General features: G+C 36.6%; 2 protein-coding genes across 2 annotated transcripts; both read left to right on the top strand.

Annotated features, from left to right (window-relative positions):
• Positions 1 to 4438: 4438 nt before the first annotated feature.
• On the top strand, positions 4439 to 7566 carry LOC116100723 (olfactory receptor 51G2-like). Its single transcript, XM_031384461.1, has 2 exons — positions 4439 to 4476; positions 6062 to 7566. The coding sequence occupies exon 2, from the start codon at positions 6135 to 6137 to the stop codon at positions 7092 to 7094; it is 960 nt and encodes a 319-aa protein (XP_031240321.1). The 5' UTR covers positions 4439 to 4476; positions 6062 to 6134; the 3' UTR covers positions 7095 to 7566.
• Positions 7567 to 21407: 13841 nt separating this feature from the next.
• On the top strand, positions 21408 to 22512 carry LOC116100722 (putative olfactory receptor 52P1). The gene has a single exon (XM_031384459.1). The coding sequence runs from the start codon at positions 21480 to 21482 to the stop codon at positions 22422 to 22424; it is 945 nt and encodes a 314-aa protein (XP_031240319.1). The 5' UTR covers positions 21408 to 21479; the 3' UTR covers positions 22425 to 22512.
• The last annotated feature ends 278 nt before the right edge of the window (positions 22513 to 22790 follow it).

The following is a 22790-nucleotide window of genomic DNA, read 5'->3' as shown; positions in this document are numbered from 1 at the left end:
GCCAATCTGATGGAGGTGTTTTCTTAATTGAGGTTCTTCTTTCTAGATAACTCTAGATTTGTGACAAACTGACAAAAACCTGTTGGCACATAGCCCCCAAACAAAGGCTAAGAGACAACTTAAAGATTGAACAAAGGATATTTACAAACTCAATAACCTGATATAACAATATACAAAATTAGTATGCATAAAAAATTAATACTCACAATTCAGAAAGTTAATACAAGTCTTCAAGACGATGGAGAAACACAATCTGACAGAAAAATAACCAAGGAATAGAAATAGAGGACTGGGGCGGTGGTGGCGCATGCCTTTAATCCCAGCACTTGGGAGGCAGAGGCAGGTGGATTTCTGAGTTCGAGGCTAGCCTGGTCTACAGAGTGAGTTCCAGGACAGCCAGGACTACACAGAGAAATCCTGTCTCGAAAAACAAACAAACAAACAAACAAACAAAAAAGAAATAGAGGACTGACATGTTCTTAAACAGACCAGCAAACACATAAAAAGGCTTTCTCACTTAACTGAAAAATGAAAATTAAAACAAGATATCAGTTCACATCTATCAGTCTGGCAAAATGGGCATATGACTGGTATACTTATTTAGAGAACAATTTTACAATAATTATAAACATCTGCTTGCTCAACAATGTAGGTACACATGCCGGCTAGTTTTGTAAAGTCAACTTGACACAACTAGAGTCATTTTGGAAGTCATTAAGAACCTCAGTTCGGAAAATGCCCCCACTAGATTGCCCTATAGCAAGCCTGTGGAGCATTTTATTTATTGATGATCAGTGTGGGAGGGCCTAACTCATTGTGGGTGATACTAAACCTGAGCTAGTGGTCTTGGGTGTTATAAGAAAGCAGGCTGAGAAAGCCACGAGGAGCATGCCAGTGGGCAGCACTCCTCCATGGCCTCTGCATCAGTCCTGGCCTTGAGTTCCTGTCCTGTCTTCCCTGGATGACAGCCTTCATACTGTAAGATGAAATAAAACTTTTCTTCTCAAAAAAAAAAAAAAAAAAAAGAATAAAATATTCAGTACTAAAGAAAACTAACCCCAAATTTTGTAGAAAAATTTAAAGTGCTCTAACTTGAACATGGTAAATAAGCCATTCACATATAGAGTGTAAAAAGAGTAAAAAGCAAAATACTTCTAAAAAATAACCATTAATATGAGGTGGAAAACACAGAAAGATGTAAAGGAGGAGATAAAAAAATTCAAAATGTGTGGTAGAATTGAAGACAAGTCAATGTTTTTCTGTATTTTCAAGAATTTCTTTTGAGTTATCTTTTACATCTTTAAATCAATGTTAAATTGCTATTATTTCAAAAAAGCTTGTTATCATCCAAAGGTGCTATAATTTTCAGTCTTCATATTAATACAGAGAATAAATCCATAAAAGATGTAACAAAAATAATATGAAGCCAAAACACACTACTAGAATAAAACTTTAAACCAGAAAAATAAAGATTGTTTGAGGGTAACGATTAAGAATTCAATTTCAGTAAAGTTAGAAGACAAATATTAACATTGTTTTTAGTAAACCCCATGTGTTGAAGACACCCCACATTAAGCTCAATATGCCTGGGATCTCTGATGACAAGGAAGAAAAACCTGATGGTGGGGGGACTGTGTTTCAGAGCACCAGGCTATGGCCTCTTTGGGGCCCCAGTATGAGTGCTGAGAAGCCCCAAGGTCTGCTTCTTTGGTGCAAGCACTTTGTGATGTCATTTCTGCAATTATTCTTAGTACTTATTATTCTTCTTATCTATTTACTGTCCGTTCTCTTTCCTCCTTCCTTGATTAAAGTGGTATTTGGTGACCTGGCAAGACCTATTAGGAACCCGCTTGATATCCAGGAACTAGATGTTACCAATAATATTAAAGTGAAAGCTGTTCATAAATTCAAGAGAAATGTATGTTATGGTCACTCACTTAAGGTGGAAATGAAGGTAACCTAGAGCCATGGGCAGAGATAAGGAAATCTGCAGCTGTTCCCACATTCTTAGTCTCAATTCTGTATAATAAAAACAGAACATTTTTATTACAAAACTGAGGATGGAACAACATAGAGAAATTTCTCAGAAAGTCAGCAATGGGTTACTTGGGTTCAGGGATGATGGTTGTAGACCCCTAGGGATTCTCCACACAGGTTAAGTGAGGATGTTTTTGTAGATAGACAGATGGGGTCCTGGATGTCTGACCTAGATTGGAGATCCAAAGACTGCAGGGTTAGCAGTATGACCTCATGTTCGCCCTTTTATGAAACCATACTCACATATGTCTGAAAGATACTGACTTTGTAAATGCAATACTGTTTCCCCTGACCTCACCAGAGACTGGTGGTCAGGAGATAGAAAAACACTGTGATTGCTACAAAAATTTTATGTTTGAGATTTTATGGTTTTCTTTTTTTGTTCTAAATTTGTACTATTCTGTATCACAAGGAAATGTTGGCACAGGAAAATAGAGAAGCATTTACCTACTCCCCTATGAGCTTTGTAACCCAACCTCCTTGTATGATTTCAATAAAACACTGGGACTGAGTCAAGTCTATATGAGCATTCTGACTCCTGAGTTCAGAAAGCTCTCACAGAAGTGAACAAACCTGTCAGTTTCTTCAATTGATGTGTTATATATAAACACATATACACACATATATTTATATATATATATATATAAATGTGCATATCTGTATTAGTATATATGTTTGACAATTTGGAGAGATAGGATAATAACTCTTATTTCTTTTTTGTAATATAGTCATACATGAGTTATTCATTGATCAAATGTGTTATATATTGTTAGACTAAAGCACTTAATCTATTTTCTTGGGTAGAAATGTATATAATATATATTATTATAAATATAATAAATATTAAATAAATATGTAAATTTTATATAATATATATTAATATATATTTGTTTACAGGATGTACACACATACATATGTCTATTTATCTATATATTTATCTATCTATGTAACTATCTATCTATCTATCTATCTATCTTTCTGTCTATCTATTTCTAGATGAAAACTTGCTTGCCATTGCTTGTCCTGGTGGGTGTAGCAACAGTAAGACTATATAAAGGTCAGAAAGATCCCATGTGGAGAATGTTGCCTAGTAGATAAAGGTCCCTTTTTTGGATGGAAATGAAGATATCAGGAGCCAAAGTGTGGAGTGGATGGGGGGGGGGTCTCAGGATCTTAAGTGATTCAATATATATTGTTCTGTGCTCTCTGTTTTCCATCATTAACTCTAGAGATCAACACATTCCATTACGGTCAGCTATATAGTGATGAATTTCAGAACTGAATTAATCATGCTGCTTCCACGTGTATCCCTTTTTTTTTTTTTTTTTTTTTTTTTTGGCACCATACGTTCAAGTTTATTATACAGTCACTAGTGATTTGTAAAAGGTTTCTTTGGACTTGGTCCTTTTATTTGAACCATGAACCTGTGGCTATGCCAACTGCAGTATACACTGGCATTCATTACAATTTCTGATACGTCATGAACTTCCTGTGAGGTACTGAATCTTTGAATTCTATTGTCATTGTTCTCAAGTGCAATATAACAATGTAATGAAACTTAAATATAAGTCACTATTAATTTAGTAAGCTTAATCTGAAATTTGCTAGTATTTTTTGTTAGCAGAAAAGAACAATTTTGCTGTAGGTGTATCCCCTTTTATTGGGTGTGATCTTGTTACTGTCCTACTGTACCACTGTAAGCAGACACCACTATATTATCCTACCTAGTGAGACATTAAAAGCTGAACTAATGGGCTAAGATTACCAGACAATTTGACAGGGATAGGACAAATAACTGTTATTTGTTTTTTCATAATATATTCATTAATGAGTTATTCATTTAGTGAATGTATTATGTAATGTTAGATTAAATAGACTTGATCTATTTTTCTTGGTTAGAGATAAGTAGAATATTAAGAAAAGTGTCATTTTGGAAAAATCAGATTTAAGCCATGAAATTGGCTTTATTGTTATATGATTTTGAAGAACGCATTCTTAATACCTGAATCATATTATACCTGTTATTACTTAGAACTGAATTTAGGTACCTATAGCTCTCAGATATAGACCCTGTGCTTTTCCACAATCTAGACCACATCTGAAACTTTTCACTGTTCTCATGTTCTTGGTGTAAACCCATATCTCATTATAGGTTGCATCACGTCAGCTTTTCCAGACACAGAGACAACACATATTTAAAAAATCTCTAGAGAATTCATTATCTACTACACTTAAATAGTGACATCTTGCCATGATCTGTTTGGTAGTAGTGCAGAAAAGAACCAGAATTTGAAATGTTGGCACTGACAGGGTTACAGCCTCTCTCCTGCATGTATGCTGATTCCTCTCTAAGGACTACTACAAGGAGCCTTATTAATTCATCTTGCTTACAGTTACAGTTAGAATGGTCCTTTATAGGGAGCAGAACTCTTCTACAAAGTATGTGAGATAGGGAAAAAGATAAATGGGAGGATATAAGAAAACACAGGAAGGATGCTGAGAAGCAAAAGGGAGGAGGGAAGGCATCAAAAAATGAGGACAAGAGGGCCAAGCAGAAATATTAGGTATTTTTTAGTGATTCTCTCTTTCTCCCTATTTCTCTGTTTGTTTCACTGTTGTCTCATATTCTCACTGTAACCCATATCTCATTCCAGGTTTCATTACATTAGTTTTTTTTTTTTTCAGACACAAAGACAACAAATATTTAAATCCTCTCTCTCTCTCTCTCTCTCTCTCTCTCTCTCTCTCTCTCTCTCTCTCTCTCTCTCTGTGTGTGTGTGTGTGTGTGTGTCTTTCCTGTATTCATTCTTGTACCATCCAACTTGAAATAGAAAAAAATTCAGAAAATCAGGCCTTACTTAAGATGCCCCAGGCTTTCTCTTCAGGTAGCATCTGTCCATACTACAATGAGGCAAAAGGTTATTTCAGATGTAATTTCAGCAGGCAACTTTACAACTTCCACTCCAACCCAAGTAAGAGTAACATTTAAATTTGTTTTACATCTCAAGTCTCAAACCCACTTTGCGATTTTCTTAGACTTTCAAATTTAAAAAGCAACAATAGAGACTTCTCCTCCTCGTCCTCATCCTTGTCCTCTTCATCGTTCTCTTCCTCCTCCTCCTTCTTTTTTTTATTTTATTTTTTTAGGAAAATGCTGAAAATGATGCCATGCCCATGTAGGTGAGTTACCTGGTCAAGATCAATATAAATTGGACTATCAAAATAAATCACGCAGTATGATGGATTATAAGATAAAAGGAGTAGCAGGCTCTAGAAAGTGTATAAAATTGGGAACATAAGAATGCTAATGTGGCTTTACATTCTCATAGCTTGCTAAATTTTCTAGGGTTTCATTCACACCCTACCTGGAGAAGTTTTTCATTTCAGAATTGATACTGGATTGAATACAAAGCACACCATGTAGTCCATAGTACCAGAGGAGCATGGTGATAGGGAAAAAGATTAAAAGGTGATTTACATCTTGGTCTATTGGGACATCATTATGTGACAAAGAGATAAAACTGATTCATCCTGTGTGTGTGTGTGTGTGTGTGTGTGTGTGTGTGTGTTGGGTTACTATGCAAAGTGATGAATTTTATCAAGGGATCTTCATACTTATGCATCATTAAACTATTCTGTCATTTATTTCCTCCTTAATCTCTTTTCCTTGGGTTGTTATTTCCAAGCTGTCTCATATTATTTTTCAGTTAATCCCAACATCTGCTGTCATATTGTATTCTGCTACTGCCCTTTCAGGTTCCCTCTTCTTTTAAGATCTTTTCTTTCACCCTCAAGATTAAAGAGAGCTTTAATGGGCTTGCATTTGGGAAGCTGAATGGAAAGTCTTGATGGCAGTAAAACAGTAAAGTAGATATTATACTTTGATGTTAACTAACAATGAAATGGAGATAATGAAGTAGAAATGAAGAATGGATTGAGGAGTGAATATATGTAAGCACTGAAGGCTTTTTAAAATTATCACTGCTCTCATCATTTGCTGTCCTCTTGCTCCACCCCGACACAGATCCTGGCCTTGCCAATGCCTCCCACATTAGAGAATAACCGTAGGATTGGATTGTGCTTTAACAGTCAGCCCAATGGCAACCTCAAACTCCAGCACCATTGTATCCTCTACATTCTACCTCACAGGCATCCCCGGCTATGAGGAGTTTCATCACTGGATTTCCATCCCATTTTGCTTCCTTTACTTTGTTGGAATAACAGGCAACTGTATGATCCTGCACATTGTGCGGACAGACCCCAGACTCCATGAGCCCATGTATTACTTCCTGGCTATGCTTTCACTCACTGACATGGCCATGTCCCTGCCCACCATGATTTCACTCTTTAGGGTGTTGTGGTCTATTTCACAAGAGATCCAGTTCAATCTTTGTGTGGTCCAAATGTTTCTGATTCATACTTTTTCCTTCACTGAATCATCTGTGCTCTTGGCCATGGCCCTTGACCGTTACGTGGCTATCTGCCACCCCCTGCGATATGCTACCATTCTCACACCAAAACTTATTGCCAAGATTGGAACTGCTGCTCTGCTCAGAAGTTCTATTTTGATAATTCCACTTATGGCCCGTTTAGCCTTCTTTCCCTTTTGTGGCTCCCATGTTCTTTCTCATTCCTATTGTTTGCACCAGGACATGATTCGCCTGGCTTGTGCTGACATCAGATTCAATGTCATATATGGACTAGTCCTCATTACTTTGCTGTGGGGCATGGACTCCCTGGGCATTTTTGTATCTTATGTTTTAATCCTTCACTCAGTGTTAAAAATCGCATCTCGTGAGGGTAGGCTTAAGGCACTCAACACATGTGCATCCCACATCTGTGCTGTGCTCATTCTATATGTGCCTATGATAGGGTTGTCTATTGTCCATCGTTTTGCCAAACATTCCTCTCCCCTCATTCACATCTTCATGGCTCATATTTACTTATTGGTTCCACCAGTGCTTAACCCAATCATCTATAGTGTGAAGACCAAACAAATCCGTGAAGGCATCCTCCATTTGATTTGTTCTCCAAAAATCAGTTCTATTAAAATGTAGGTATGTCATCAAGATAAGACAGGCATCAGCATTTACAGTGTGAATCATGAAAAATTGTTTGTTCCAGCTATATTGCATATAGAGATGGCAACAAAAGTAGAAACACGTAAACAAAGCATCACAGGAAGGATCTGGAGGAACATGCTCTGTCCACTCTGTTTGGAAAGCCTGTCTCCACACATACTTCATAAATCTTCTTCTGTTATGGATATGTTGCAGAGCAGTATATTGGTAATCACTGCCAATTATTCTTTCCCACTTCCATCCTCAAACTTTATTCCAAATGATTTATCTATGAACATAGTGACCTGGCATTTCTTTGCCTCTTGATACATCATTCTTCTGTAATTATTATGTGTATATAAATGTGCTGAAACTTAGTGAATTATTATGTAGAAAGGAGCATTACTGTAGCTAAGAGTAGACATTAATCAATACTCAAGGAATTAAAATATTTATGTATATGTCTCTTCTCTACTAAAGATTTAGTTTCTTAAGGAATACAAAGGGCAGCTTTGAATTTTTGTTGTTTAACCTTTGTTTTCTTTCTTTTCTTTTGTGATGCTTTGGACCAGCCTAGGCCATGGTACATATAAAGAATTGCTATTACCAGTAAGCTAACTCATTAACCTAATAAGTTCAATTTTAAAGAAAACTGAGAGTGAATTTTGTCAATTTTCTAATTGTCATGTGACCATGTGAAACTAATATGATCCACTGAATTAAATATGTCCTAATAATAATTTAGAGTAACTATTAACACAAATGTAAGTTCTTACAAGTTTTGTTAGCAGGAAAGAGATGACATGGATCTTTAACTATTCATCTAGACCCAGTGTTCAAAGCCATTACTTTTTATAACTTTTTGAAGTTGTTTAGTCTGTGGCCATGCAAAGAGTAGGATAGTAATACTTTCACAGTTAATTGGGATTTCTTAGATCATGTGTTCATATAGCAAAAAGAGGCATACAAGCAAGCAAACAACCAAATGGAAAGATAAGTTAAAACAAATCCTATGAATCAAAATTCATAATATGATAGATATGAATAAAAAGTAGATAATGTGCTTTCATATACATTTTTTCAAACTATTAAATAGAAATTGTTGCAATTGGACTGTGTTTGTTAATGAGGACTTAAAGTTATTGTATGTAAAATCATTATGAAATAAATTAGTACTTGGAAAAAGAATGACTCGATTAATTGAGACAGCTGGTCCTCCTACAGGATCATCCTTCTCCTCAGCTTCTTTCAGTCTTTCCTAATTCAACAGCAGAGGTCAGCTGCTTCTGTCCATTGGTTGGGTGCGAATATCTGCATCTGACTCTTTCAGCTGCTTGTTGGGTCTTTCGGAGGGCAGTCATCTAGGTCCCTTTTTGTGAGTGCTCCATAGATCTCTCAAACAATGGACCACCAAACAGACAGCATACACCAGCTGATATGAGGCCCCCAATACACATTCAGTAGAGGACTTTCAGGTCTATGTTCATTCAAAGATGATGCACCTAACCCTCAAGGGACTAGAGGCCCTAGGGAGTTTAGAGGTCAGGTGTAGTGGGGAATAGAAGCATCCAAGTGGAGACGGGGCTTGGGGAGGAGGTGTGGGATGTGGAGCAGTCATAAGGTGGATTTGATGGTTGGGGAATGGAATATGGAGTGTAAAAAATAAACTAATTTATAAAATAAAAAAAATCTAAAAAAGAATAATAAATGACTCTCTTGTATATTTATCTTAATATCTATAGTTGTCAAGAGGCCACATGTTATATATTTATTTTAATAATTTAAAATGAAAATCTTCACATTGTAAGCAAGTGATGTCGCCCAGAAAAACCCACAAACTTTTATTTGCAACTTAATTTTGGTTTGCTTGCATCTCTTTACCTTATTTATTCTTATCTTGGTCTTGTTTACTACCCCATCTTGCAATGTATTGATGTTGACAACTGGAATATTAAATAAAGCAGGAGTTATAAAGATCAAAATGTAATGATCCACTTTATGATATGATACATCTTTAAAATCAAATCGACTTCATGAAGATCTTTAAAAATTTTTATGTACTTTTATTTGATGTGTATTAATGCTTGCCTGCATGCATTCATATGCACCACATAAAAGGCTTGTGTCCACTGAGGCCAGAAGAGGGTATAGAATTCTCTGCAACTGGATTTACAGATAGTTGTGAGCCACCATCTGCATTCAGGGAATCAAACCTTGTCCTCTGCAGAACAGCAAATACTCTTAACTCCTGAGCCCCTTTCCCAGCTCCTTCTGGAGTACTATTTACAAAGAATATGAGCATTATATATGGAATCAATAATATTTCATAATAGTCATTCTAAAAGTACACCTTCAAAGGCAAATTTATTTATTTTTTATTTTTTACTAGATGATTTCTTCATTTACATGTCATATGATATCTCTTTTCCAAGTTTCCCCTCCAAAAATAAGAGAAAAAAATTTAAAAAACTAAATATTAAAAAAAACCTTGTTCCTTCCCCCTCCCCTTGCTCACCAAACCACCCTCTCTCTATTCCTGACCCTAGCAATCCGCTACACTGGGGCATAGAAACTTCACAGGACCAAGGGCCTCTCCTCCCATTGATGACCTACTTAGACATCCTCTGCTATACATATGCTGCTGGAGACATTAGTTCCACCATGTGTACTCTTTGGTTGGTAGTTTAGTCCCTGGGAGCTCTGAGGGTGCTCTGGGTACTCTGAGGGTTCATATTGTAGTTCATCCTAAGGGGCTGCAAACCCTTCAGCTCCTTGGGTCCTTTCTCTAGCTCCATCATTGGGGACCCTGAACTCAGTCCAATGGATGGCTGTGAGCCTCTACTTCTGTTTTTGTCAGGCACTGTCAGAGCCTCTCAGGAGACAGCTCTATCAGGCTCCAGTCAGCCAGCACTTTCTGGCATCCACAATAGTGTCTGGATTTGATGATTGAATATGGGAAGGATTCCCTGGTGGAGCAGTGTCTGGATTGTCCTTCCTTCAGTCTCTGCTCTATAGTTTGTCTCTGCAACTCCCTCCATGGGTATTTTATTCCCCTTTCTAAGAAGGAAAGAACTATCCACACTTTGGTCTTCCTTCTTCTTGAGTTTCTTGTGGTTTGTGGATTGTATCTTGGGTATTCTGATCTTCTGGGCTAATATTCACTTATCAGAGAGTGCATACCATGTGTGTTCTTTTGTGATTGGGTTACCTCACTCAGGATGATATTCTCCAGATCCATCCATTTCAATAAGAATTTCACAAATTCATTGTTTTTTAATAGCTGAGTAGTACTCCATTGTGTAGATATACCACATTTTCTGTATCCATTCCTCTGTTGAGGGACATCTGGGTTGTTTCCAGTTTCTGGCTATTATAAACAAGACTGCTATGAACATAGTGGAGCATGTGTCCTTATTACATATTGGAGCATCTTCTGGGTATATGCCCAGGAGTGGTATAGCTGGTTCCTCTGGTAGTACTATGTCCAATTTCTGGAGGAACCACAAAACTGATTTCCAGAGTGGTTGTACCAGCTTGCAATCCCACCAGCAATGAAGGAGTATTCCTGTTTCTCCACAACCTCTCCAGCATCTGCTGTCACCTGAGTTTTTTATCCTAGTCAATCTGACTGGTGTGAGATGAAATCTCAGGGTTGTTTTGATTTGCATTTCCCTGATTACTAAGGATGTTGAACATTTCTTTAGGTGCTTCTAAACCATTCTGTATTCGTCAGTTGAGAATTCTTTGTTTAGTTCTGTACCCCATTTTTAAATAGGGTTATTTGGTTCTCGGGAATCTAACTTCTTGAGTTCTTTGTATATATTGTATATTAGCCCTCTATCAGATATAGGATTGGTAAAGATCTTTTCCCAATTTGTTGGTTGCCATTTTGTCCTATTGACAGTGTCTTTTGCCTTACAGAAACTTTGCAATTTTATGAGGTCCCATTTGTCCATTCTTGATCTTAGAGCTTAAGCTATTGGTGTCCTGTTCCAAAAATTTTTCACTATGCCTATGTGCTCGAGGCTATTCCCCACTTTCTTTTCTATTAGGTTGAGTGTATCTGGTTTTATGTGGAGGTCGTTGATTCACTTGGACTTGAGCTTTGAACAAAGAGATAGGAAAGGATAGATGTGCATTCTTCTACATGCTAACCGCCAGTTGAGCCAGCATCATTTGTTGAAAATACTGTCTTTTTTCCACTGGATGATTTTAGCTCCTTTGTCAAAGATCAAGTGACCATAAGTGTGTGGGTTCATTTCTGGGTCTTCAATTCTATTCCACTGATCTACCTGCCTGTCACTGTACCAATACCATGCAGGTTTTTTTTTTTTTTATCACAATTACTCTCTAGTACAGCTTAAGGTCAGGGATGGTAATTCCACCAGAGGTTCCTTTATTGCTGAGAATAGTTTTGGCTACTCTGGGTTTTTTGTTATTCAAGATGAATTTGCAAATTGCTCTTTCCAAGTCTATGAAGAATTGAGTTGGAATTTTGATGGGGATTGCATTGAATGTGTAGATTGCTTTCGGCAAGATGGCCATTTTTACTATATTAAACCTGCAAGTCTATGAGCATGGGAGATCTTTCCATCTTCTGAGATTTTCTTCAATTTCCTTCTTTAGATACTTGAAGTTTTTGTCAAACAGATTTTTTACTTGCTTAGTTAGAGTTACCCCAAGGTATTTTATATTATTTGTGACTATTGTGAGTGGTGTTGTTTCTCTAATTTCTCAGCCTGATTATCCTTTGTGTAGAGAAAGGTTACTGACTTGCTTGAGTTAATTTTATGTCCAGCTACATTGCTGAAGTTGTTTATCAGGTTTAGGAGCTCTCTGGTGGAATTTTTGGGGTCACTTAAGTATATTATCATATCATCAGCAAATAGTGATAATTTGACTTCTTCCTTTCCAATTCATATCCCTTTGATCTCCTTTAGTTGTCTAATTGTTCTGGCTAGGATCTCAAGTACAATATTGAATAGGAAGGGAGAGAGTGGGCAGCCTTGTCTAGTCCCTGATTTTAGTGGGATTGCTTCAAGTTTCTCTCCATTTAGTTTGATGTTGGCTACTTGTTTGCTGTATATTGCTTTTACTATGTTTAAGTATGGGCCTTGAATTCCTGATCTTTCCATGACTTTTATCATGAAGGAGTGTTGGATTTTGTCAAATGCTTTCTCAGCATCTAATGAGGTGATCATATGTTTTTTTTTCTTTGAGTTTATATAGTGAATTACGTTGATGGATTTCTGTACATTGCATCCTGGGATGAAGCCTACTTGATCATGATGGATGATCATTTTGATGTGTTCTTGGATTCGGTTTGCAAGAATTTTATTGAGTATTTTTGCATCTATATTCATAAGGGAAATTGGCCTGAAGTTTTCTTTCTTCGTTAGGTCTTTGTGTGTTTTAGGTATCAGAGTAATTGTGGCTTCATAGAATGAATTGGGTAGAGTACCTTCTGCTTCTATTTTGTGGAATAGTTTGAGGAGAATTCATATTAGGTCGTCTTTGAAGGTCTGATAGAACTCTGCACTAACACATATGGTCCTGGGCTTTTTTTGGTTGGGAGACTATTAATGACTGTTTCTATTTTGTTAGAGGATATGGGACTGTTTAGATTGTTTATCTGATATTGATTTAACTTTGTAACCTGGTATCTGTCTAGAAAATTGTCCATTTGATCCAGCTTTTCCAGTTTTGCTTAGTATAAGCTTTTGCAGTAGGATCTCATGATTTTTTGGATTTTGTCATTGTGTGTTGTTATGTCTCCCTTTTCATTTCTGATCTTGTTAATTAGGATACTTTCTCTGTGCCCTATAGTTAGTCTGGCTAAGGGTTTATCTATTTTGTTGATCTTCTCAAAGAACCAGTTCCTGATTTGGTTGATTCTTTGTATAGTTCTTTTTGTTTCTATTTGATTTCAGCTCTGAGTTTGATTATTTCCTGCCTTTGACTCCTCTTGGGTGAATTTGCTTCTTTTTGTTCTAGAGCTTTCAGATGTGCTGTCAAATTGCTGGTGCATGCTTTCTCCATTTTCTTTTTGGAGGCTCTTAAAGCTATGAGTTTTCCTCTTAGGACTGCTTTCATTGTGTCCCATAAGTTTGGGTATGTTGTGGCTTCATTTTCATTAAAGTCTAGAAAGTCTTTAATTTCTTTATTTCTTCCTTGACCAAGTTATCATTGAGTAGAGTGTTGTTAAGCTTCCACATGTATGTGGGCATTCTATTGTTTATGTTGTTATTGAGGAGCAGCCTTAGTCCATGGTGATCTGATAGGATACAAGGAATTATATCAATCTTCTTGTATCTGTTGAGGCCTGATTTGTGACCAATTATTCGGTCAGTTTTGGAGAAGGTGCCATGAGGTGCTGAGAAGAAGGTATATCCTTTTGTTTTAGGATAAAAAGTTCTATAGATATCTGTTAAATCCATCTGTTTCATAACTTCTGTTAGTGTCACTGTGTCTTTGTTTAGTTTCTGTTTCCATGATCTGTCCATTGTAGATAGTGGGGTGTTGAAATGTCCCACTATTATTGTGTGCAGTGCAATGTGTGCTTTGAGCTTTAGTAAAGTTTCTTTTATGAATGTAGATGCCCTTTGATTTGGAGCATAGAGGTTCAGAATTGAGAGTTCATCTTGGTAGATCATATCTTTGATGAATATGAAGTGTACCTCCTTATCTTTTTTGATAACTTTAGGGTAAAAGTCGATTTTATTCTATATTAGAATGGCTACTCCAGCTTTTCTCTTGGGACCATTGGCTTGGAGAATTGTTTTCCAGCATTTTATTCTGAGGTAGTATCTGTCTTTGTCACTCAGGTGGGTTTCCTGTATGCAACAAAATGTTGGGTCCTGCTTATGTACCCAATATGATAGTCTATGCCTTTTTATTGAGGAATTGAGTCCATTGATATTAATAGATATTAAGGAAAAGTAATTGTTGTTTCCTGTTATTTTTGTTGCTAGAGTTGGAATTCCATTCATGTGACTATCTTCTTTTAGTTTTGTTGGAAGATTACATTTTTGCTTTTTCAGAGATGTAGTTCCCCTCCTTGTTTTGGAGTTTTCTATTTATTACCCTTTGAAGGGCTGGATTTGTGGAAATATATTGTGTGAATTTGGTTTTGTCATAGAATATTTTGGTTTCTCCATCTATGTTAATTGAGAGTTTTGCTGGGTATAGTAGCCTGGGCTGGCATTTGTGTTCTCTTAAGGTCTGTTATGACATCAACCCAGGATCTTCTAGCTTTCATAGTCTCTGGCGAGAAGTCTGGTGTAATTCTGATAGGTCTGCCTTTATATGTTACTTGACCTTTTCCCCTCACTGCTTTTAATATTCTTTGTTTTTTGCATTTGGTGTTTTGACTATTATGTGGTGGGAGGAATTTCTTTTCTGGTCCAGTCTATTTGGAGTTCTATGGGCTTCTTGTATGTATCTCTTTCTTTAGGTTAGAGAAGTTTTCTTCTATAATTTTCTTGAAGATATTTACTGACCCTTTAAGTTGGAAGTCTTCACTGTCTTCTATACCTATTATCCTTAGGTTTGGTCTTCTCATTGTGTCCTGGATTTCCCATATGTTTTGGGTTTGGAGCTTTTTGCATTTTCTTTGACTGCAGTGTCAATGTTTTCTATGGTATCTTCTGCACCTGAGATTCTCTCTTCTATCTCTTGTATTCTGTTGGTGATACTTGCATCTATGGTTCCCAACTTCTTTCCTAGGATTCCTATCTCCAGAGTTCTCTCTTTTAGTGATTTCTTAACTGTTTCTACTTGCATTTTTAGGTCCTGGATAGTTTTGTTCAATTCCTTCTCCTATTTGGTTGTATTTTCCCGTAATTCTTTAAGGGATTTTTGTGTTTCCTCTTTAAGGGTTTGAACCTGTTTACCTGTGTTCTCCTGTATTTCTCTAAGGGCATTATTCATGTCCTTCTTAAATTCCTCTATCATCATCATGAGATATGATTTTAGATTCAAATCTTGCTTTTCAGGTTTTTTGGGATATCCAGGACTTGCTGTGGTCATAGTCATAGGTTCTGATGAATCCAAGTAGTCTTGGTTCCTGTTGGTAAGATTCTTGCGTTTGCTTTTCACCATCTGTTGATCTCTGATGTTAGATGTTCTTGCTGTCTCTGGCTGGAACTTGTTCCTCCTGTGGGTCTGTAAGCCTGTGCCAGCACTTCTGGGAGATCAGCTCTCCTCTGTGCAGAGGGTTGTGGATCAGTCATCACTCCTGAGTCCTGGGGTCAGAGCACACCCTGGAGACAGGCTCTCTACTTGCAGGAAAGGTGCAGAGAGGGCTGTGGATCTGCTGTTGCTGTCAGGAGTCCCACTGGAGATCAGTCATCACAACGTAATGTATGTGCAGATGGCATAGGCCAGACCCATGCTCTGCTATTGTAATATGCTGGTACATTTTAATTTGTTACATTTGGTAGTCATCAATGAAAGCAAATCTTGAAGTAATGATTTCAGTTCCCTTAGGTACTTGCATGCTCTCTCTCACACACAGACACACACGCAGGCACACATACACCATAAAAGTAAAAGTAAAAGTCCCCTAAAAATAGGAGAAAAATAAAAGAAGCAGAGAGAAAAATCTGAAACAATGATGAAAATACAAAATTAAAAGTCTGGAGATGAACATCCCCCAGCAAGGCTCCAGTTCTATAGATCCTCAGAACAGTAACAGTTTTTGACTAATCTCTCAAACACATGAGTCTGTGGGGGGCATATTGTATCCAAACCATAATATACTTATAAATGGAAAAATTAAGCAAAAATTTATAATTTATAGGATTGAAGAAAGATAAATGGGGGTACATTTTATTAAAAACATGTTAATTTTTCCTAATAAAACTATAATGCATAAACAAAACAATTAGCATGATATTGTAAAGATTATAGCAAAGAATGAATATATAAAACAACTAATGAAGTCATATAGTAAACTTTTAATTTGCATTTTTAAGAATTTTAGAAATAAGATTATATTTAATAAAAATTGACTTTTATTCATATGTATGTAAATGCATGCCATGCAGGTACTTATGCCAGCCAAAAGACAGTATTGGATCCCCTAGTTCTGGAGTTACAGATGGTTGTGAGCCTCTCTATGTAGATGCTAGGAATCAAATGCCAGTCTTCTGGAATAGCAGTAAGAGCTCTTAACTTTTTGAGCACTTTCGAGGTCTCAGATTATATTTAGTAAAAATGAATGCATAAAAGTATCAGCAAATAAACTAAAATTTGAGTTTTGGGGGCTTGAATTTAAAGACTGAAATGATATCTGGTACAAAAGGTGATTATTGAGTCTCATTATAGGCTTATTCAGACTATTGTTTGATTGACATCTTAGAGCCTCATTGACTGAACAACCTCTTAAACCCATGGCTCTAAAGGGAAGGGACATAAACACACTTCCCCATGAGATCTCTGGGGCATTACAAGGTTAATATAGCTATGCCTAAAGACATCACCTCTACCTGCGTTCAGCTCTGTCCCAGGTCTCCATTTCTTTGCTCACAGGCCATGTCAGAGAAAGAGCAGCTAAAGAGGCCAATAACAGAGAGGCCAGCACATACAGCCACACTCACTGAACACACAGCAATTCTGAGATCATGTGACAACCTAGCATAATAACTGTCCTCTTCATTCTAAGCTGACATTGCTGGCTTGGTTCCTCTACTTCATGTGTGTACCTTGCCTCCTCAACGGCTTTCTTTTCCACTTAACTCAGTCTTATCATCTCTGTCCTTCATCAGTTACTCAGATGGTTGTGAGCCTCCAATAAAAGTAAACTATGAATAGAATTTTATTATTTACTTTTTCCAAAATAAAACTTTCTGTGCCAGTATTGGAGATATAAAGTTGAGTGAGTCAGTGGCCCTTTCTAATTTACAATGGCCAAGGCATGATCACATAGAAATTATAATGAATGGACTTTATGTATGTTCCTACCTACCCAAATCCTCCTTAAAAATTCCTATCTTTATAACATAATATAGGGAACAAAAATCAGTGAAAAATGTTACAAGAAACAGACATGAAAAAAGGGTGTAAATACCAGATTATACTTTACTAATTTAAAATGATATTTATATCTTCATAGCATAGTTTAAATGTATCTACTTTTAATAAACTTATGTCTTTATTCTGTGTATGATGGTTTTACCTGCAGGCATATAGGCATGCTACATGCATGCCAGAGACCCAAAGAAGCCTGAAAGAGTGTTATATATCTGTAACTGTTGTTATGGATGACTGTGAGCCTCCATGAGGACTCTGTGAACTGAACACAGGTCCATTGCCAGCCTTTGCTCTTAGGTATTGATCATCTTTCTAGACCTTGAATGTATAGAACTGAAAGAAGCTGCCAAAGTACAAGAGGAATCTACCCTGCTGTGTGTGAGAAGTGGCACAAATATGTAAATTCAGTTTTAAGGATTGACGTCCATTAATAACCTACAAGGTTTGTGGAATTCACAGGGTTAACATGGTGGTGCAGAGGGGCATTGTGCTGTTTTATGTTTTCACCTGTCCATTCTGGTTTCTTTGATCTTTTGTCTCTAAGGACCAGCAGCTCTTCAAATCCAATGAGCCTCATGGGAAGTGGACTACTATAATACAAAGCAATCATAGCCACCAACCTGACTCAGTGTCTGCAGTGTTATGATGAAACAGTTCTTTCTAAATATCCTCTGCATCATAGAAACTAAAACAGTACTCAAGATAAAGAAAAAGTGAATAGAAAAGAAAGAACTACACACACATACATGGCAGTACAGAGTTTAATAATTTGACTTTGCAGAGGAATATTACTTAATATCATATTGGTAACAGAAGGACGAAAGGACCTTGTTAATTTGCCATAAGACTATATCAGTTCATTAATTTATGACAGGAATGATTTTGAAAGAACATAGTCCAAGAAGAATTGAAGTAAATGGTGTTTAGACAATAACTGTGAATGAATGTGTTATTTATAGAGAAGCAAAAACTTTAAATACAAGGTAAAATGTCCATGAAATTATTATCAGAGTATAGAAGATACAGAGATTTTCCCTGAGCATCTATTGTGACTTTGTTCGATTTCTGCTAATCCTTTTGGTGTATAAATCAGAGGATTGAGACTGAAAGCAGAGAGAAATCAAAAGGTAAGAGCCAATAAAAAAGTTGGAGGGATTCATGGCTCCAGATACATATGTAGAAGAGGATGGCCTTATCTGGAATCAATGGGAGGTTAGGCCATTGGTCCTATGGAGGCTTGATGCCCAGGGTAGGAGTGAGGTGGAAGTGGGTGAGTGGGTGGAGGAGCACCCTCATAGAGGTAGAGGGGAAAAGGGAGAGGGGATGGGATGGAGAGTTTGTGGAGGTATAACTGAGAAGGGGGATATCATTTGAAATGTAAAGGAATAAAATGATTTAAAAAAAAAACAGGAATTCTAGCAGAAATAGAGTTAGCAGCTGCTAAAGAGAAGGTAGCATCAAGTAAACCCAGAGATAAGTTTTGGAGTAGCTTGTTCTGCCACAGAAGAAAATATAATGTGGTGTTAGGAATGTGAGATTTATGGAATTCAGTAAGAGTTTTGTGTGCTATTATAATACATAAAGATAAGATATATTTAGATTAAAAACATGTTTTGTTTTTTAATTGACTCTTAAGAAAAAGTTCCACGTAAGGAATTTGATTCAGTGACTGAGAAACTACAAAGTGTGGGTGCTGGGAACTTGGTGTGAAAGTAGTTCATGTGTTTGGTTTCCAGTAAAAGAGAGAGAGAAAGAGTATGGATTTGGATGAGTGCATTAGGGGAGGAGTCGGGTGACGAAACTAGTCACAATTTATTGTAAGAAAAATTTGTTTTCAATAAAATCAAGATTATAGAAAAATGGGAAATGGTTGAATAACTGTGTGAGCAGAAATTTAGAGATGAGGGTAGTCCATGCAATACCCTGTCTGTTGCTGCTGTTGCTGATTTGAATGACGCTCCCACAGTAAATGACCATGCCCAGATTCTATTCAAAGAAAGCTTGGGTGACAGAGATAATCTGCTTAGGAGGACAATGATGGTCAAAGCAGAACATATCTAAGTCTGTAAAGACACTCATCCTAGGGGACATCACTTTTATTTTTAAATAGATTACACATTTTGTCTTCATACAGGTAATGTTATCAGAAAGAAAATAATTTTTTATTGTAAGATGTATTTGCCAAGGATAAATATACTTATTCACACTTTAGCAAAGTTTCCTTGCTATGTTGTATGGCTGTATTTCTAGGTGAGCTAATTTTCTTCTCACTATCACAAAGCACCATGTATTGGCTTATCATGCTCTGTCTGCTACCATTAGCCTCATGATTGTTTGATTCTTCCAGAGGAAAGTAGTAGAGTTGAACATGCCTTAACAACTCTCTCAGAGGACTATGTCATATGCAGGCTTACAAATTAGAAATTGGTTAATGAAAATGTAGTTAAACATATTGTAATATGACTTATATTTTTGCATTAACTTCTTTATGTGTTGCTATAAGCTTCACCTGCTCTGTGATAGTTTTAAAAACTGTTTTCCTATTATGATGAAAAAATTTCTAAGGTTTTTGATGTATTTGATATGTCCCTGATAATTTTTCAATTCCTCCCAAAAATACCTCAGAAGATAATTTGCATTGGTTCCAAGAAGCAAATGATTACAGTACAGAAAACAGGTACCATGCTAGATTTTTCCTCATAAAACTATTATTTGATTATACAGACATGAATACTTCCCATTGTGAATATTTTTTTAAAATGTGTTCTGAAGGTTTCTAGTTAATATTACACAGTTTGACTGGTAGGTGGAGACTAGAATTCAAGAATGGCAGACAACAATGCTAGAAACTCCAGAATGTTGCCAGGAAAAAGAGCCTTAAACAGTTAGTATTGTTGCAGAAAGTAACACTGAATTGCTGGGTCTTTGATCTGCACTGTGAAAAGTTGAATGCCAGAGTTGGAGGAAGGGCCTGTGTCTATTAAGGAAATTAGTATCTTTTGGTGCTTATAAACAATAATTTGAGACCATCTCAGTATACAAAAATAAATAATTGTTTCTTAATTTTATATTTTTATAGTAACTTGTCCATCAGGAGATCTTCCTATGGAGTTAATACTATTATGGAAATTTTTTATCGAGGTTATTATTTGAAATCAAGATCTTCCTGTGCTCCAATCCCAGATTCAAAATCACCAGAGTATCTCTTATGATAAACTTCCAAGTCATTAAGATGAATGCAAAACTAGGCAGATATCAGACCTTCAAGAAATAAGTACTGGTTAGAAGGCTCAGTGGGGAAAGGTGCCTATTCTTAACCCAGATGACCTACTTTCAATCCCAGGGAGCACGTAGAGAGGAATAGTTTCTCAAACTGTCTTGCACATGTGTGCTGTGGCATATTGTGCACACTACACAGAACAAAACAAATATAGTAAATGTTTTTTAAAAAGAACAATGTATCAAAATAACAATCTTGCGATCAGAGTTAGTCATTACAAAAAAAATGTGAGACTGTGGTGACGTAATGCCAACTAATGAGTGATCTGTCTTCCTGTCTTTATCTTCTAAGGAAAATAATGTTGAAATAACCAATCTATTTTTTTGTTTCTTTCTTCATCCTTTTCTTAGTATAAAATAAGCCTCCTTTGCTGACAGAATATTCATTCTATTTATTCAATGAAGCATCACCCAACTCTAAAGTAGAAAATGAGATAAAGATCTTTAAATCTTCATAGTGGTGCCTTTTTCCAATCTAAAGTACATCTAAATTTACCTTTGATAGATTATATGAAGCACCTATTTCGATAACTGGATTTCCTCTTTTCTTATTAGATCTTTTTGAGTTTCAACAATTGAGCTAGGTTTCCTAAGGATAAAAGTGTCCTCCAATAAGTGATTTCTTGAAATGTCTGCTAATTGTTGGGGTGTTTGCATTCTATGTTTATGCTTATGACTATTCTATTAATTGCCCATGTAATAGCAGATGAAATACTTGTAATAAGATTAATTACATGATAATACCAGGATATAACTAAGTAAATATAACCTTTTCCTTTGTGAATACAGATCCTGTGCCTCAAAATGCAGTTCCCATGCTACTAAAGGTTGAAAAAAGTTTCCTGAGGATTTATAGACATTTTGAGAACAATTTGGTCTTCAAAGTGAGTTGTATAAAGTGACTCTAAATTACCTAAGAAAGACATTTAAAATTAACCTAGCACTAACATTTTCTGCCTGTTGGGCATTTTCCTGGTTACCATATTATTAAACTTGCACTTACAACATCTTTAGTTTTTTTGTTTTGTTTTGTTTTTTGTTTTTTGCTTTTCAAACATCCCTAGTTTTAACATGGCAGGCAACGCTACTCATCATACTGCATCTTTCTTCTTGGTTGGTATTCCTGGCTTGGAAAATGTTCACTGCTGGATCGGCATCCCTGTCTGTCTCCTGTTTGCACTGACCCTGCTGGGGAACAGCATAGTCATCACTACTGTTAAGCTGGAGCCCAGTCTCCACCAGCCTATGTATTTCTTCCTTTGCATCCTGGCAATGAATGACATGTGTCTTACCTGCTCTACAGCTCTGAAGATGCTTGGCATCTTCTGGTTTGATGGACATTGGATTGACTTTGATGCCTGTCTAACACAAATGTTTTTTATACATACACTGTGCATCATGGAATCAGCCATCCTAGTAGCCATGGCATTTGATCGCTTTGTGGCCATTTGCATCCCACTGCGTTATGCATCAATCCTGACAACACCCATGGTAATTAAAATAGGTCTAGTTGGCCTAAGCCGAGCTATTCTCTTGATTATGCCATGTCCGCTTCTCATTAAAAGGCTGTTGCACTATACCAAATATGTCATCCATCATGCGTATTGTGAGCACATGGCTGTGGTGAAGATGGCTAGTGGTAACACTCAGGTGAACAGAATATATGGACTCTTGGTGGCCCTTCTAGTGGCAGTCTTTGACATTGGGCTCATAGCCACATCCTACATAAAAATTCTCCAGGCAGTATTTCAGCTCTCTTCCCAGAATGCCCGCTCTAAAGCCTTGGGCACCTGTGTGGCCCATGTGTGCACCATTCTTGCCTTCTACACACCTGCATTGTTCAGTTTCCTAACTCATCGTTTTGGCAAGAATGTGCCTCCAAGTATCCATATAATCTTTGCAATCCTTTATCTGTTAGTGTCCCCGACAGTCAATCCCTTGGTATATGGGGTTAAGACGAAACAGATTCGTGACCGTGTGATGTGTCTTTTTTCTTCTCAAAAACAAAAATTTTGAATACTAAAACATTTTGATACAACTTTTGTTGGAGGGATGTGGTTTTCATGGTAGTGGTGTATTGGCTTTATTTGCCACTTTCTCCTCAAAATGCTATTTAATAAAAGATATTACATTACACAGATATATTTCTGTATTTATCTTTAATATTTAATTTTATTAAAACCACTTATAAAATTATTTAATATATCATTGTGAATCTTCAAATTTCACAGTTCTGATCTCTTTTTGAGACAGGGTCTTGCTATACAGACATGAGTGTCCTTCAAATTGCAGAGATCCATTTGCCTCTACTTCCCAAGTGCTGGGACCCAAGGTGTGTGATACTATGCCCAGCTACATTTATTTATTGTTATCTATCTTCTT

Source organism: Mastomys coucha, unplaced genomic scaffold (genome assembly GCF_008632895.1).
Source record: "Mastomys coucha isolate ucsf_1 unplaced genomic scaffold, UCSF_Mcou_1 pScaffold21, whole genome shotgun sequence".
Lineage (NCBI taxonomy): Eukaryota > Metazoa > Chordata > Mammalia > Rodentia > Muridae > Mastomys > Mastomys coucha.
This window is presented reverse-complemented; position numbering and strand designations above follow the sequence as displayed.

What these genes read in the sequence shown, in the direction of transcription:
- LOC116100723 (XM_031384461.1), top strand. Translation starts at nt 6,135, where the DNA reads ATGGCAACCTCAAACTCCAGCACCATTGTATCCTCTACATTCTACCTC.
- LOC116100722 (XM_031384459.1), top strand. Translation starts at nt 21,480, where the DNA reads ATGGCAGGCAACGCTACTCATCATACTGCATCTTTCTTCTTGGTTGGT.